The sequence below is a fragment of the Bipolaris zeicola genome, assembly GCF_000523435.1.
Source record: "Bipolaris zeicola 26-R-13 unplaced genomic scaffold scaffold_14, whole genome shotgun sequence".
In the NCBI taxonomy this organism is placed as follows: domain Eukaryota; kingdom Fungi; phylum Ascomycota; class Dothideomycetes; order Pleosporales; family Pleosporaceae; genus Bipolaris; species Bipolaris zeicola.
The window spans coordinates 72,231-86,448 of NW_006912063.1; the positions used below are offsets into that span (position 1 = coordinate 72,231).

A 14,218-nucleotide genomic window follows, 5' to 3' on the forward strand; every position below is an offset into this window, starting at 1 on the left:
GGCTGCTCAATCTCGCCGAGGCACATGCGAGTAGGTTGAAGCGGATGATGTGATTTCACCCGCCTTTAACGCCATCGCTTATCTGTAAACTCTAACAACACTCGAGCCGGGATACAGTAATCCGAACCGCTACTTCTCAACGCTCTCCTCCGATATAGGAGTTACTCCACTACTTTATTACATTTCTGGTAATGATAGTTCGGCCCTTCGCTGCCATTTTACCCCGCTGCCGTGTCACGCCAGACTACTCCAACATGGCGACAACCCTCTTACTCCACCCAATGCTTCCTTTCCCGGCACGCACGCACGCAGTTCAAGTGCATGTTTAGCCTGTCTAGCCCATGACGCACTATGACGAATCTTTGTTGCGGGACGCGACATGCGTGGGGCTGCCGGCACGACACTCACACAGTATGACTTTGGCGTGGGTGCAGGGACTTTGAATGACCTTAAAATGTCTCACTGAAGCCATTGATATCACAACTAAAAATGGAATCGACAAAGAAACGCACGCGAAGCTCCGCAGCGGAATTCTCTTCGAGATCCTCATCTGGGAAGAGAGCGAGAACACAGAACCAATTTCAACAGAAAACATCAGTATCACAACCACCTTCAGAGCAGCATGCACTGTTGTTACATGCAGCCCGCCAGCCATATGACCTCTCGACCAGTCACGCCACTCCAACCATCAAACTTGGGAATGAACTCCTGATCAGGGTTGAAGCGATTGGGCTGAATCCAATTGACTGGAAAGCACCGTAAGCCTTGAACTTGGTGACGCCGCTCCTGTTCTCTTCATCTCACACTCAACAGTGATTTTGGTTTTGGAATCCCGACACTGCCATATATAGCAGGTCGAGAATTTGCTGGAACCGTTATCAAAGTAGGAGACGAAACATCATCTCGTTTGAAGCCCGGCGACGTTGTAACTGTACCCTCGACTGATTATCGAGACCTCCGCAAGGCTGCATATCAACAATACAGCATCGCCTCGTCATTCAACACAATCAGAATCCCAAAAGATATTTCCATCAACTCTGGTAGCATCCTTGGCGTTGCATTTGTATCAGCCGTCCTTGCTTTGGGAATATGCATGGGCGTCAACTTCAGCAGTATCGAAGATGGCCCTGATCTCCTCGAGATGGTACGAAACCTAAACCCTGAGACACTTCCCGCAGACATACGTCAAGAATGCCTCTCCAGCATCTCGCACACCGAACGAGCAAACCCCGGAGATTTTCTCGTAGTCTGGGGCGGCAGCTCAACCTGTGCACACGTAGCAAAGCAACTCGCCCGTCTCGCAGGCCTCAAAATCATCTCCGTAGTCGACACCGCGAAGCATGGACTTAGACTCTCAAATACCGACCACATCCGCAGCGACCTGATTGTCGATTCGCACGACCCGCAGCGAGCAATACAGATTATCCGGGCTAGCACGGGTCACAGCGCACGCTTTGGCTTCGACACAATCGGCAAAGAAACGGCTACGCACCTCCTTCATAGCCTAGCGCATCCCAGCGAGCATGCTAAGCATTTGCACCGCGCGGGGGCCAAACCTCCAACTCCACCGTCTACCCCGCTTGGGGAAAGCCCGCAGACTGCTCGCTCGCATCTAGTGGGTATGGCCGGATTGCCTAAAAAGGACGTGCCGGGGGGTGTGGTATTGCATAATGTACCTATAAAGCTTTACCATGAGGTACCCGAGGTAGGTGAAGAGATTAGTGCGTGGTGTGAGCAGTTGTTAGCAAAGGGTCTCTTGGTACCGCCGGATGTCGTGGGAGTCGTGAAGGGTTTGGGTGAGATTAACGGGGGACTGGATAGAATGCGGAGGAGAGAGGTCAGCGGAGGTAGACTAGTAGCTGTGCTTGACTGATGACTGGGGGAGATCGTTGCATTCTATTGGCGATACAGAAAATTGACATGGGCGTTGGTGGTATAGTGTATCTTGTTCAATACCAAGGTCGTTGATATAGCTGATTTGGTATTTGCTTGAGGTTATGATAATGTAGAGAGTGCCTTGCAGTTGTTTACGGGGAAAATAGTATTACAAATGCATTTCTATTCTCAAATCTACAATACCTCCTAAGAGTTCTCGCTTTACCACCGTTCTATCAAATCTCACTAACATCCCTTACTTTCCCACTTCCGGTGTTGTATCCCTCACAACAACGCCTGAATCCACCTGCTCAATCGCCGTCAATTTCTTGCCAAACTCCCGAATTACCAACCACGCCGGCCAAAGCGAAACCCCCCATAATGCGAAATTCCAGTAAATTGCTCCCACCTCTGCAAAGACCTTGACACTGGTAATACCATAACTAACCGCTTGCCACGCGCTCTCCGTGCCCCTGAGAAGTGCCGCATATCTGATAACTTCTTCTTCGTTCTCCGCCAGATTGCCAATGACAAAGTACAGGAACAGGTAGTTGATTTGGAAACCGATGGTCAGGAAGATGAAGACGGCAAAGGCACGGCCGAAACCGTCAGATACCCAGTCATAGGTTGGTCGGGAGTCGCGGAACTCTGTGGCGAGAACGGTGGCCCAGATCCACCATGCGCCTTGCAGCGTGGCGATGGTGAAAAAGGAAGTACGGGCGCGAATGCGTAGCGCAATGGAGGTGCGATCGAGGTAGGCGCCGAGAAGGTTACCGCAGATGACGGCGATGATGCCTGAGAGGAAGGACCCGAGAGCTCGGGCGCGGACTGAGAACCAGACTATAATTGTCAAGACGGTTAGCTCTCTGACTGTACAATGGAAGACGAGGGGATTTTTAGAGGAAACCAAAGTGTAACTTACGAGCCAAATATGTGAAAAAGACTGCCTCAGCAAACACAGCCTGCCCAATCCACAGCACAATGAGGAGAAACTTCTTCGTAAAAAACAACCTCCCCGTCTCCTTAATCTCAAACCATGGGTCCTTTGCAATTTTCAATTCCACTTTCTTTCCATCCTTCCTCTCCACTTTATCAGGGCTGTTCAAGAAACAGCCTACAACCGGTCCTATACATTGCAACGCAATGAAAACCTGATAAACAACGTATGTGACTTTACCAGCTTTGTCACGTTTCGAATTCAGTCCAAGATTAATTGCGCCGCCGAGAATCTGGCCGCCGAGACGGTAGGTAAGCCAGTATCCGAGAGCTTTTCCTTTGTTCCAGGGTTCGGGGTATGCGATTGCGATTGCGGCTTCGGCCATCCAGAAGACGCCTGCGGAGATGCCGCAGAGGGAGGAACCGAGGTAGATGAACCATTCTGTGCCGAATCTGTTGTTTGTGTACTATGTGTAGTGTTAGAACCATATGTGCTTGGAGACGATAGGAATGGTGAAAGAGATGGGACCTACGAGAGCAGCTGCGTACGGCGCATATCCAATTCTAAAGCGACGTTAGTTGAATGCAAAGAAATGGTAGTAGGTTGGAAAGAGAGAAAACTCACGTTCCAAAAATCAAAGCACCCTTGATCCCGATGTACTTGACTATCACACTGCTGAAGTAGCAACTAACCACCATCAAGCAAAAGGTAAGTGCATTCCCTGCATTGACGAGATGCGGCGATTGCGCGCCTCCAGCACCTAGACTATTCATCGCACCCCATATTCCCGGCGCGCTAAAGTTGCAGAGTCCGAGGATCGTGATGTTGAAGAATGTAGAGTGGTACCATCGAACTGTACCAACATTAGACATTTCGAAACAAACAAAAACATATGAAAGCACAACGAACCTGGATGATCCTGTTTCCCATCATTAACATCACTTGCCGATTCAATCGACGAAACCTTATGATCATCCGCCATGGTAACAATTTCCAAGTACAATATATATAACCGTTTTGCAAAAAAAGAACAACAAAAGTGAACAAAAACCCAGTCCTTCCAAGACCACAAAAGATTCCAGGCAGATGTCCCCCGTTTCTATCTTATCTACCGACAGAAAAAAAGCTCAACTAGAATAATCCCTTACAAACCCTCCCCCATCTTCCCGCCTCCATATCCCGTGTTTGCGCGATACCAAAACGCCTAGCCCCTCCCCATGTCCCTGACCAGATGTGCGAATACTAAGCTTCTGTGACGTGCTTTTCGGCACACACGCACAACTCCACCATCTAGCTAAACCATTCCACTCCCCCCCCACACACGCATACCAAATAAACAATCCTCCCCGAACTTCGGCCAAAAAAAACCTTATTTCACTCGCACTTTGTCCATGCGGAATACACACGTACAACCGAGTCGGGCCGATTAGCGTAGGAAAGGGTACGTTGGCGACACTATGAGCGGACAGCACGCCATTTTTTTCGTTGCAAGTGTAAGACAAGCAGCGTTGTTTCTCTTTTTGCTGACGGAAATGTCGGAGCGGGGTTTGTTGGAGTAGGTAAGGCGGGGTGGAAGTGGAGATGGGGGGGAGGGATGACGGAATAGATAGGGAAATGTCGTGATTGGAGGTATTACTGTGTACGGTAGTACCGTAGAGCATGGGCGGGTGTGTAAGAGGGTCATGTTAGTCATGTTAGTAGGGGTGTGGTTTGTAGTGGTGAGTCTACTTGCTGTTTTTTTGGGTATGCGAAGGGGGAGGGAAGCGGTCAAGGCATAGGGGGGTGATGATGAGGCATAGAGATGATGGGGATAGAGGGTTTTTATTGATCAGGAGTCTATAGTTTGTGAAAGTAAGGTTTGCATTGTATGCAAAAGAAGTGAGCTATGGAATGAGAATCGTTCAATTCTTCTTCTGTGCGCCTGGGAGATCCCACCAAAGTTCGTGAAGGTTTCTCAGGTCGACATCTTGAGGTGGTTTAAGGTAGGAAGTGATATCCACCGATTCATCCAGTTCCGCCTGCGTATACCCATTCCCGAAGTACGCGAATCGGTTGCCCTTGTCTTCTCGTTCATACTCCCAGTCTTCCCAGCGTGGTTCGCGTCTGACGATAGTAATGTGAGCTGCGGAGCCAGGCCAAAGCCCGTGAATGCGCTGACCGGGTAGACCACCATTGTTCCACGACGAGCAGTTATCAGTTAGCACTGTAGTGGGGAAGAAAGCATCGCAGTAGTCGATAAAGTCGTCGGTGGCTTCTTTCGTTGGCGCAATAGACTTGATTCCTTGAGAAGAAACCTTGCGGAAGACTTTGGCGAAATAGGCGAGTGATGTTTCCACACCTTGCGGGACAGTGCCCGAGGGTCCTGTGGCATGAGGACCAGCCAAGAAGAAGAGGTTCGGAAAACCAGGAGTAGCAAGTCCCATGTATGTGTATGGGAAACCCCATTTGCCGTCGGGTTTCCAGGCTTTGTTCAGATCTTCGCCATTTGCCTTGATGGGGAACGGAGGAACGAGATCTGTGTTTGCTCCTGTAGCGCAAAATATAGCATCGAATTCATAATGCTTCCCATCTATTGTTTCGATGCCAGTGGGTGTGAAGCGTTTGATGGGTGTTTTCACCAGCTCAGCATTGTCTTCTGTGAGTGACTCGAGGTAACCTGGCCCAGGTGTCAAGCGCCTGCAATGCGGCGAGAAGTCTGGGATGAGGCCATCTAGAAGTTCTGGTTTCTTAGCAGAGCGTTTCTTCATGACCTCGGTAAATTGCTCCTTTATTCCAGCGTTTTCTTTGGAGCCGCGTACCATTGCGCGAAATCCTCTCCAGTATCGATCTTCCAGCTCTTTGCGGAATTTTAAGTATGTTTGGGGATCTTTGAATGTCTCGCGCTTTTCTTCAGGATAAGGTTGTGGCTCAAAAGTACGCTCGTCGCCCGCCCACGATGTTGCAATCCATGTGGGATTTCGTACAAAGTGCGTGACATGTTTAGATACCCGTTGTAGGTTTGGTACGACCTGGATACCGCTTGCACCGTTTCCAATAACCGCGACGTTTTTGCCCTTGGGGTCGAAAGAGTTGTCCCAGTTCGATGTGTGTCTCAAATGACCTTGATACTCGTCCAGGCCAGGGTAATTGGGCAGCTTCCATGCGTTAAATCTCCCAACCGCAGCGATGACAAAGTCAAACGTCTCGGTTGAGGTCTGGCCATTTTCGAGATTATGCACTTGGAGATTCCATTGGGACTTGGCATTGTCCCATTCTGCTTCGTCAACGCGATGTCGCAGTTTGACATACTTATACACATCATGCTTCCTCGCCTGCTCTTGCCAATAGTCACGGATTTCAGCACCCTGGGCGAAAATCTCGGACCACTGAGTGTTTGGCGAAAATGTCGATTGATAGACATGAGCAGGTATATCACATCGCACTCCAGGATAAGTGTTTTCCAGCCATGTTCCGCTCTGGGATTTCGTTAGAAACGTAGTGATGACTAGTGCATTATAAACTTACCACATCGCTATTCTTCTCAAAGATGGTCAACTGAAGGCCAGGGACCTTGGCCGGTAGCAAGATACCAGCACTAATGCCTGAGAGTCCAGCACCAATAATACCGACTTTGATCTCTCGCACACGGTCAATGTGACGATTAGGATCAATCTGGAATCTTGAAACGGGGTATGGTATGCTCAAGCTTGGGTGAGTAGGTGTATTCACATTCTCAGTTTCTGCCGGGGGTGCGAGGTGCCCTGTAAGCTGCGCAACGCGTTGAGTGGATGTCTCTGCCTTAGCTTCTGATGTTGTTTTGTCTGCATCAGGGATTACTGAGTTTCGCGCCATTACTAGATATTAATGGCGAGTGTTGGGTAGTAGCAGTGGTGACCGAGGTGACGATTATTTGATGTTCCTGGCTTGTACAACGTTTCCAGGATGAAATACATAATGTACATATGTCCTTGAGTGGCCCATGGCACCATCTCGGTTATGCCGCTATCGGGTTTCCGTCGTGCATAGATACGGAAGCACGCCTTCTCCCCACCTGGTGACGGAATGGCCAAAGAGCCTCCGACCCCGCCAAGCATAGACATGCTTACCCACCAAATTGGAGTCATCGGTAAGAACATCACGGGGTCAGGAATCCTGAGGCTTGATAATGAAGCTTGGTAAAGGCTTTCAAGCTCGAGGGACCGGATATCGGCACACTGGCGCGTGGGCTGACATGGTATCTCCACACTCCATGTTTTACCCCGCGAGCTTAAGCGGACGACATGGCTTCAGGGAAGTCGATCTGGGGAATGTAGAAACAAATGTGTATATTTACATGCTAAAAAAAAGTGATTGAACACTTTATCCAGAGCTCGTTGCTCATGAGGCGGTGCGTGGGTTGTGATGGGTTGCGATTTCCAGCAGTTCCGAAGTTCCGACGTTCCGAATCAATGGCAAGAAGCTTGTTTCAACCCTTCAAGCTCCTCAACTTTGAGCATCCCCCGATACATACAGCCTACCTATTCGTCCCAACGTGAGCAATTTTCTTTTTTCTCACATCACGGCGGTCAAAGATAACGTTTATGATGACGTGAGCGTTTTGTGGGGAAATGGGGAATATACTTACTACATGAGCACTGGCTTCGGCGCTGACGCATTAGAGTTTCAGAGTAAGTAACTCGTGCTCTTCTGCCCAATATCGACTGTCGATCACACCGCGTAGGCGCTTTGGAGATGAACGAGTGGTTCGCCCAATCTGGGGGGCAACACATGCGATTCGGGATAGCGTCACATGCGCGTTACGGTGTGGAGTGGTCCTACTTACTCCTTGATACTAGTACATACTCACATTCACCAAAGACCCGGTTTCGCAGCTAGCGCAGGCTCCTCCCTCTCGGCGCGGGCCCTTGCCTGCGGGCCTTTTGTTGATGCCGACGAAACCCATAAAGCCTCAGGCCCAGCACCTCAGAGGTGGTCGTCCACGTTGTCGGAGACCCCGCAACTCACCTTGATTGCGCCCAGTACCGCTACCACAGCCAAGTATCCCAGTAGTCCAGCCGAGCCATCATTGGCCCCCCACAAGGAGTTTCCATGAAGGTCTTGCTCACTTCTGACTGGGTTGTCGATCAATGGCAAAACCTCGGCCAAGCCGAGATTTGGGCAATGAGACGTCTTGCGTACGTTTCCGACGGTGGGCAGTTGGAGGGTGGCAGTGAGGCAGACCAGCAGAAGAAGGATGCACTACTCGGCGCCCAAACAGTGGGTAGTAGGGTAGGGTGTCGTATAGCATAGTAGAAGGCGCAGCTCGGATAAGAGCTCAGGCCCAGGATAGGATGAAGGACGGGGCCAGCAGGCTCGGCGTGCTCCGTTGCAATGTCGAGACCGTCCACTTAACGCCATCGATATTTTCCAGAAGTTGCATCGGGAGATACACGTGGGGAAACCATTGGAGAGGAACCGCGACGTTGGTGAGATGGATTCAAAAGAGATGACTTGCGGCCAGAAGCGAGCCCACGTTCTAGCATCGTTCACGCTCATTGGCCCGTTGGACTACACTCAGCTCTATCCCGCCAGTCCGCCGCCGCGCCTGCCAAGCTACAGCCAAGGCCCGCCCAAGAGACAGAGGAGGCGCTGGCATCGGCTTGATGTCTCTTTTCTATCTGACCAAAACCGAGAAGCATGTCAACACTCTCACGCTCCACACGTCTTGCCAATGGGAAGCCTACTTTGAGCACACGTTCTCTTGGCAAGACCTCTCACGTTGCGCCTTTTGAGTGGCGGCCGACTAAGGCATACAACTTTCTTGCATGCAGTGTCATTCCGTGGGTGTAGTTCGTTCCCTGGGATTGCTGGGGTGGCCCGATGAATACGGCCTGGAAGCACCGCACATGGCCGAAAATGTGATACGGGCATATATATACATCTGACCCAATCTCTCTTTCCATTATCATCTCAGCTCTGCTTGCGAACAGCACTCCTCACTTGTTCACACGCAGCCTGTATCCAGAGAGGATCCGCCAAGATGCCGCGTCTCACGCAGTACAACTATGTCTTTGCCATAGGCACCTTCTTTGCCATGCTCGATGCATACAACAACGGTGCTAGTACGTACCAAGTCGCCCAAACAACCCATATGATGCAATGCTAACCTTCTCAAAGACGATGTGGCCAACGCTTGGGCTACTTCGGTTTCCTCCCGTTCGGTTTCCTACCGCCAGGCCATGATCCTGGGTACCATCTTCGAGATGGTCGGTGCCATCACTGTCGGTGCCCGTACCGCCGATACCATCAAGAACGGTATCATCCCTACCAGCGCCTTCAAGGGTGATGCTGGTGTCCAAATGTTGGCATTCACTTGCGCCCTCGCTGGTGCCTCTCTCTGGGTCATGTGGTGCACCAAGCACTCTGCCCACGTCTCGTCGTCCTACTCGCTCATCTCCTCGGTTGCTGGTGTCGGTGTTGCTGTCGCAGGTGCTTCTCAAGTCCAATGGGGGTGGAACAAGGGCAAGGGTCTTGGTGCCATCTTTGCTGGTCTCGGAATGGCACCCTTTGCCTCTGGATGCTTCGGTGCCATCATCTTCATGTTGATCAAGCTCACTGTCCACATCCGCAAGAACCCCATTCCATGGGCCATCTGGACCGCTCCCTTCTTCTTCCTCATTGCCGGAACCATTTGCACACTGTCCATTGTCTACAAGGGATCCCCCAACCTCGGTCTCAACAAGAAGCCCGCGTGGTATGTCGCTACCGTCACAATGTCTTGCGGTGTTGGTCTCGCTGCCTTGTCCTTCATCTTCTTCGTCCCCTACCTCCACGCCAAGGTTGTCAAGCGCGACTCCAATGTCCGCTGGTGGCACGCTCTTCAGGGACCTCTTCTGTTCAAGCGTCCCGCCCAAGACAACGCCGACGCTGCGGTTGTTCCCGACTACGCTGTCGTACAGGAAGATGATGAGATCACCCTCGAGCACAACAATAGCGACTCTGAGATCGGCACTGGCGCTGAGAAGGGTACCGTCGTTCAGGAGCAGCGCCAGCTTACTTATAAGGAGCTTGTTCAGCAAGGTGAGGATCGCTTCCACGCCAAGCTTAGGGCTAAGACTGGACCTCTCGCCTGGGCTATGCGCTACCTCCACGAGAACAAGATCGAGAGCGGTGAAATCTATGAGAGGAAAAACATGATCATCACCCTCAAGCGCATTCCTGCCCAGCTCGTCGTCGGTGCTCTCTACGGTGTCAACTACGACATCCACGCTGCTCAGACTGGTATCCACGGCACTCCCGAAGGAAAGCGTATGGAGCGTGTCTACGGCCACGCCAAGAAGTATCCCAACGAGGTCGAGCACACCTACTCTTTCGTCCAAGTCATCACTGCCTGCACTGCCTCTTTCGCTCACGGTGCCAACGATATCGGTAACGCCGTCGGTCCCTGGGCTGTCATCTACAGCGCCTGGAACACTGGCGAGGCTTCCCGCTCCAAGGCTCCCGTCCCCATCTGGCAACTCGCTGTCCTTTCCGCCACTCTGTCTCTCGGTCTCATCACCTACGGTTACAACATCATGAAGGTCATGGGTAACAAGATCACTTACCACTCCCCTAGCAGAGGTATGTTTCTTCCCCAACAACACTCACCTTTCTTTCGCATCCTTTTACTAACTCGCCCCAGGTTGCTCCATGGAAATGGGTGCCGCTCTTACCGTCCTCATCTTCTCGCAATACTCGCTCCCCGTCTCGACCTCCATGTGCATCACTGGCGCTACCGTCGGTGTCGGTCTCTGCAACGGTACTTACAAGGCTGTTAACTGGCAGCGTGTTGGTCTCCTTGTCTTCTCCTGGATCATGACCATTCCTATTGCCGGTACCATTGGTGGTCTTTCCATGGGTATTGTCCTTAATGCTCCTCACTTTACTTCTTAATATGTTACGCCTCGCCCTTTTGAGGGAAGGATGATTTTTACTTGTCATGATACGCATGGGTGTATAGTACTAGAACGAAAGTGCTCTTTGAATTTATCAGTTGGATAGACATTGTTTGCTGTATTGATTGCTTGAATGAATACCTTTTCCTGATGTGGGAACACTCGCGGGAGTGTGAAGATTAATGGCAAGCATTGTCTATAAAAGTAAATTTTAAGTCTCTGGAAAATACTCTGAATAAGAATGTTATGCAAGGAAAATGGTTATAGTATGAGCTTTAGCCCTGAGACTCAATAAAGATTAGTGCATAGTCAAAGGAAATAATACCAAAATGAGCTCGGTAAGCAAGTTTTTATCTGTTGCGATAAATGTGTATATGCACTTGGGTACGTGCGTGTGGATGTTCTGGAATAGTATTTCAGTGGTATCTTGTAGCTTCGTTTCGCAGATACAGTGGCATGTATTTACTTTACGCCCATTGCACAAGTAGACAACGCTTTTTCTCTCATATGCGATTACATTACTTCTCACATACACACTCAACTACATTATCAGTCTTTTTTTGATATTTGACCCGGCAGGTTGGGTGTGTGACGTATCATTCTTTTCCGAGAAGAAGAAGAAGAAGAAGTCTAATTCGCTTTACGCTAAACAAATATAAACATTTCACGTCACAATCACATTACGTTTTCCTCCCACCAAGAGACACAAACACTACAGTTACCTCTCCCCAATCTCGATATTCTCATACGCCGCCAACCCCTTCCCCCTGTACGAATTTCCGGCATTCGACGACGATCCAAACGTCTGCTTGCTGCCTTGTTGCTGAGCTGCATCATCTGGGTTATACCAGATACCAATGATGCGCTTGGCAAGGTAGTGAATTTGCGGGAAACATGTTATGGCGATGCTGAGGAAGGCTTCGATGGCGGACCATTTTACGACGGGGACGTTGGACCCTGTTGGTATGTTAATGGTTTGAAGGGAGGGTTTGGGGGAAAAAGGAAGGGACAAACAGGATCTGTTGTAGGAAAAGTCGGATTGGAGGAGGATTGCTATTCTGGTTACGGATATACCTGTTATACTAGGGTTTTTTTGTTAGATACGTGTTGTGAATTGAAGATATACGGGAAAGGAGTTGGATGGGATAATTTTGGAGGGGGGCTTACAGGAAACCGACGCAGAAAACGACTAAAACACCTAGTTTTCTCTGCCATGTGATTTTCAATTGAAGTAATCTAGGGATGGGCAGCACTGTGATGATACCGTCCATGATGACGTTTGTGATGTTGAAGGCGTAGTTGAGGTTGTTGCGTTGGACGCTGCAGATTGGGTTTTCGGGTTGGGATATCAGAGTGCCTTGCCACTGTTGCCAGACGAAAGAGATTGGGAGGCATTGGAGGAGATGGGCGAGGAATATGGAAATCAATAGGCATGTGCATATTCCGATGAAGAGGTAGGATAGTTGGTGGACTCGGCCTATTGGGAAGACTCGGAGGTAAAAGGCTAGAACGGTGATTTTGGTCATGAATGTGAGCGTGACGTAGCCCAGCTCCTGGAAAGTGTAGTACTGTTTGGGTCAGCTTGGTTATCTGTTTGCTCGGAGGAAGCTCATACTTTGACCACGTCAGTAACCTTGTGAGGTTTGAGTATCCAGGTATCTTGGCCTAGGCCTGAGTCGAGCGCCAAGAGGATAACTGCAAGATAGGCCGCAGCAATTGGCTGTATTGGCATCAGTGTTGTAATTCGAAGCGTACAGTCAAGGTATACGGACCACAAGTGCTGCTGCAAGCCAATCGTCAATGCCCCACGCAACAGAGAGAGGTGGTAAGCGTGTGATGAATCGTAGTATCAGGGCTACAAGAGCGATAGAAGCTACAGCAATCACTTCCTTAAATAGTGGGGCTGACTGGTTTCGGATCGGAGAATTGCATGTGGAATGGAACATGTAAAGTCCCTCTGTCACTTTCGTTAGCATGACTGTTTCGATAGAGAGGACTGTGAACCAAACAAACCATAATAGCCAAGGACTGGGCAGAACCACGCCAGACATGTATCAAGGCCCTGTGCAATATCTGGATTTGGGCAGAAACACGAGGGGTCAAGAGGATCGCATCCAGTCGCTTCAAGATACCCGAGCGTGCATGCTTTCTAGGTGACGTCAATGTCAGCTTGGAATGGAAAGAACACAGGCCTCGTTGGCTGACTGCAAGGGCAAAAGGTTATAGTGTAAGCATACCGCGCACTGAGGAATTTCATCGAATACACCACCGACAGTGACATTCAAAAACCACCTCTGGCGAAAGCCATCGTCTCCTGGACTTTGTGCCTGTACACTGTAGATGCTTGTTGCCAAAGCAATAGCCAAAGCAAACAATCGCATCTTTCCCCCAAGTATCCAACGACGACAACCGCACACTACAAGAGACGCAAATGCTTTTCAAGTCCGTGCTTTGATGAGCGAAAGCTTTGCACCCAGATCAAGTAGAAAAGAAAAGGAAAAAAACAAGGTCGGCAAATAATATATTCGACCCACAAAAAACTTGCAAAAAGTGACGAAGACAAGGAAGGATACCCGGACAAAAAGGGTTTTAACAGTTTGCCTCTAGGGATAAAAATTAAGAAAAAAAGATGCTAAATGGAATATCTTTTTGCCCCAAAACAGTGCTAAAAAAGATGAAACTTGCAGGGCTCCTCGCCAACAACTTTAGCGGCCTCGGCCTTCCCCCATTACCTCTGGGCCCCTCTCCCCTTTATTTTGCTTAAAACCCAAAGCGAAAAAAGAACATAACTAGACAAGTAGAGGAATGTCATTCTCCGTCCTAGCGTAAATCGGTAACTACTGCTAGATCTTACTGTCAGCACTATGATATTTGGTCCCATGGGGCAGCGCGGGATGTGGTTTTGAGATTCGTGGCTTTATCGGAGGATTGACTGCGGTTTGGGGCCAAGCTTAGACGTTTGGTGGGGAGGGGGAACCATTCACTGCTTCCTTTTCTTTCTAGGAGCCGAGACTGCTCGTTGAACGACTTTATCAAAACGCCTCCAGGGACCATGGCCCGTCCCGGGGTCCGTTTGCTTTTTTTCTTTCTCCGCGATTGCTAATTCGACACATGTTTTTAGCACAACAAGGCTTGAGTCGGCAGTTAGTCGGTTGGCGCGTGCGTCATCCATTAGCTCTGTTTTTAACGTTTGATGAAGAGGTCGTGTACGATAACCCCAAGTTACAGACGCAGTATGGCCAAACGAGATGAATGATTTGTTGAGCGGTGCATAACGTGCATATGTATGTGCGTATGTACGTGACTTGGAGGGGTGTTATTGCATCTTTGTTTTGCGGCAGTCGAGTCTCATGTGGAGACCTGTGAATGCATTGTTTATCGCGCTGACACGAAATGAACATGTATGCTTTTTGTTTCAAGATGCCGTTGATATCGATCGGTGCTCGACTGGGGCACGGCAGAAGCAATCGCAATGGCGGTTAGTGGTCAGCATGGGTACATGGTTCCGCTGCCG

The 14,218-nt window shown here is 49.8% G+C and overlaps 5 protein-coding genes across 5 annotated transcripts; 2 read left to right on the plus strand and 3 right to left on the minus strand.

Annotated features, from left to right (window-relative positions):
- Positions 1-489: 489 nt before the first annotated feature.
- COCCADRAFT_85514 (uncharacterized protein) lies at positions 490-1,873 on the plus strand (the record flags this gene model as incomplete). The annotated part of the gene is made up of 2 exons (XM_007710098.1): positions 490-758; positions 814-1,873. The coding sequence occupies 2 exons, from the start codon at positions 490-492 to the stop codon at positions 1,871-1,873; spliced, it is 1,329 nt and encodes a 442-aa protein (XP_007708288.1).
- Positions 1,874-2,131: 258 nt separating this feature from the next.
- COCCADRAFT_85564 (uncharacterized protein) lies at positions 2,132-3,794 on the minus strand (the record flags this gene model as incomplete). Its single annotated transcript, XM_007710099.1, has 5 exons — positions 2,132-2,715; positions 2,798-3,278; positions 3,345-3,375; positions 3,437-3,665; positions 3,722-3,794. The coding sequence occupies 5 exons, from the start codon at positions 3,792-3,794 to the stop codon at positions 2,132-2,134; spliced, it is 1,398 nt and encodes a 465-aa protein (XP_007708289.1).
- A 919-nt stretch (positions 3,795-4,713) lies between these two features.
- COCCADRAFT_85485 (uncharacterized protein) lies at positions 4,714-6,643 on the minus strand (the record flags this gene model as incomplete). Its single annotated transcript, XM_007710100.1, has 2 exons — positions 4,714-6,267; positions 6,317-6,643. The coding sequence occupies 2 exons, from the start codon at positions 6,641-6,643 to the stop codon at positions 4,714-4,716; spliced, it is 1,881 nt and encodes a 626-aa protein (XP_007708290.1).
- A 2,167-nt stretch (positions 6,644-8,810) lies between these two features.
- On the plus strand, positions 8,811-10,702 carry COCCADRAFT_85592 (uncharacterized protein; the record flags this gene model as incomplete). The annotated part of the gene is made up of 3 exons (XM_007710101.1): positions 8,811-8,892; positions 8,948-10,390; positions 10,452-10,702. 3 exons carry the CDS (start codon positions 8,811-8,813, stop codon positions 10,700-10,702), a joined length of 1,776 nt encoding a protein of 591 aa, XP_007708291.1.
- Positions 10,703-11,422: 720 nt separating this feature from the next.
- Positions 11,423-13,085, minus strand: COCCADRAFT_33322 (uncharacterized protein; the record flags this gene model as incomplete). Its single annotated transcript, XM_007710066.1, has 7 exons — positions 11,423-11,661; positions 11,719-11,786; positions 11,872-12,272; positions 12,320-12,424; positions 12,477-12,661; positions 12,718-12,853; positions 12,942-13,085. The coding sequence occupies 7 exons, from the start codon at positions 13,083-13,085 to the stop codon at positions 11,423-11,425; spliced, it is 1,278 nt and encodes a 425-aa protein (XP_007708256.1).
- Between the last annotated feature and the right edge of the window lie 1,133 nt (positions 13,086-14,218).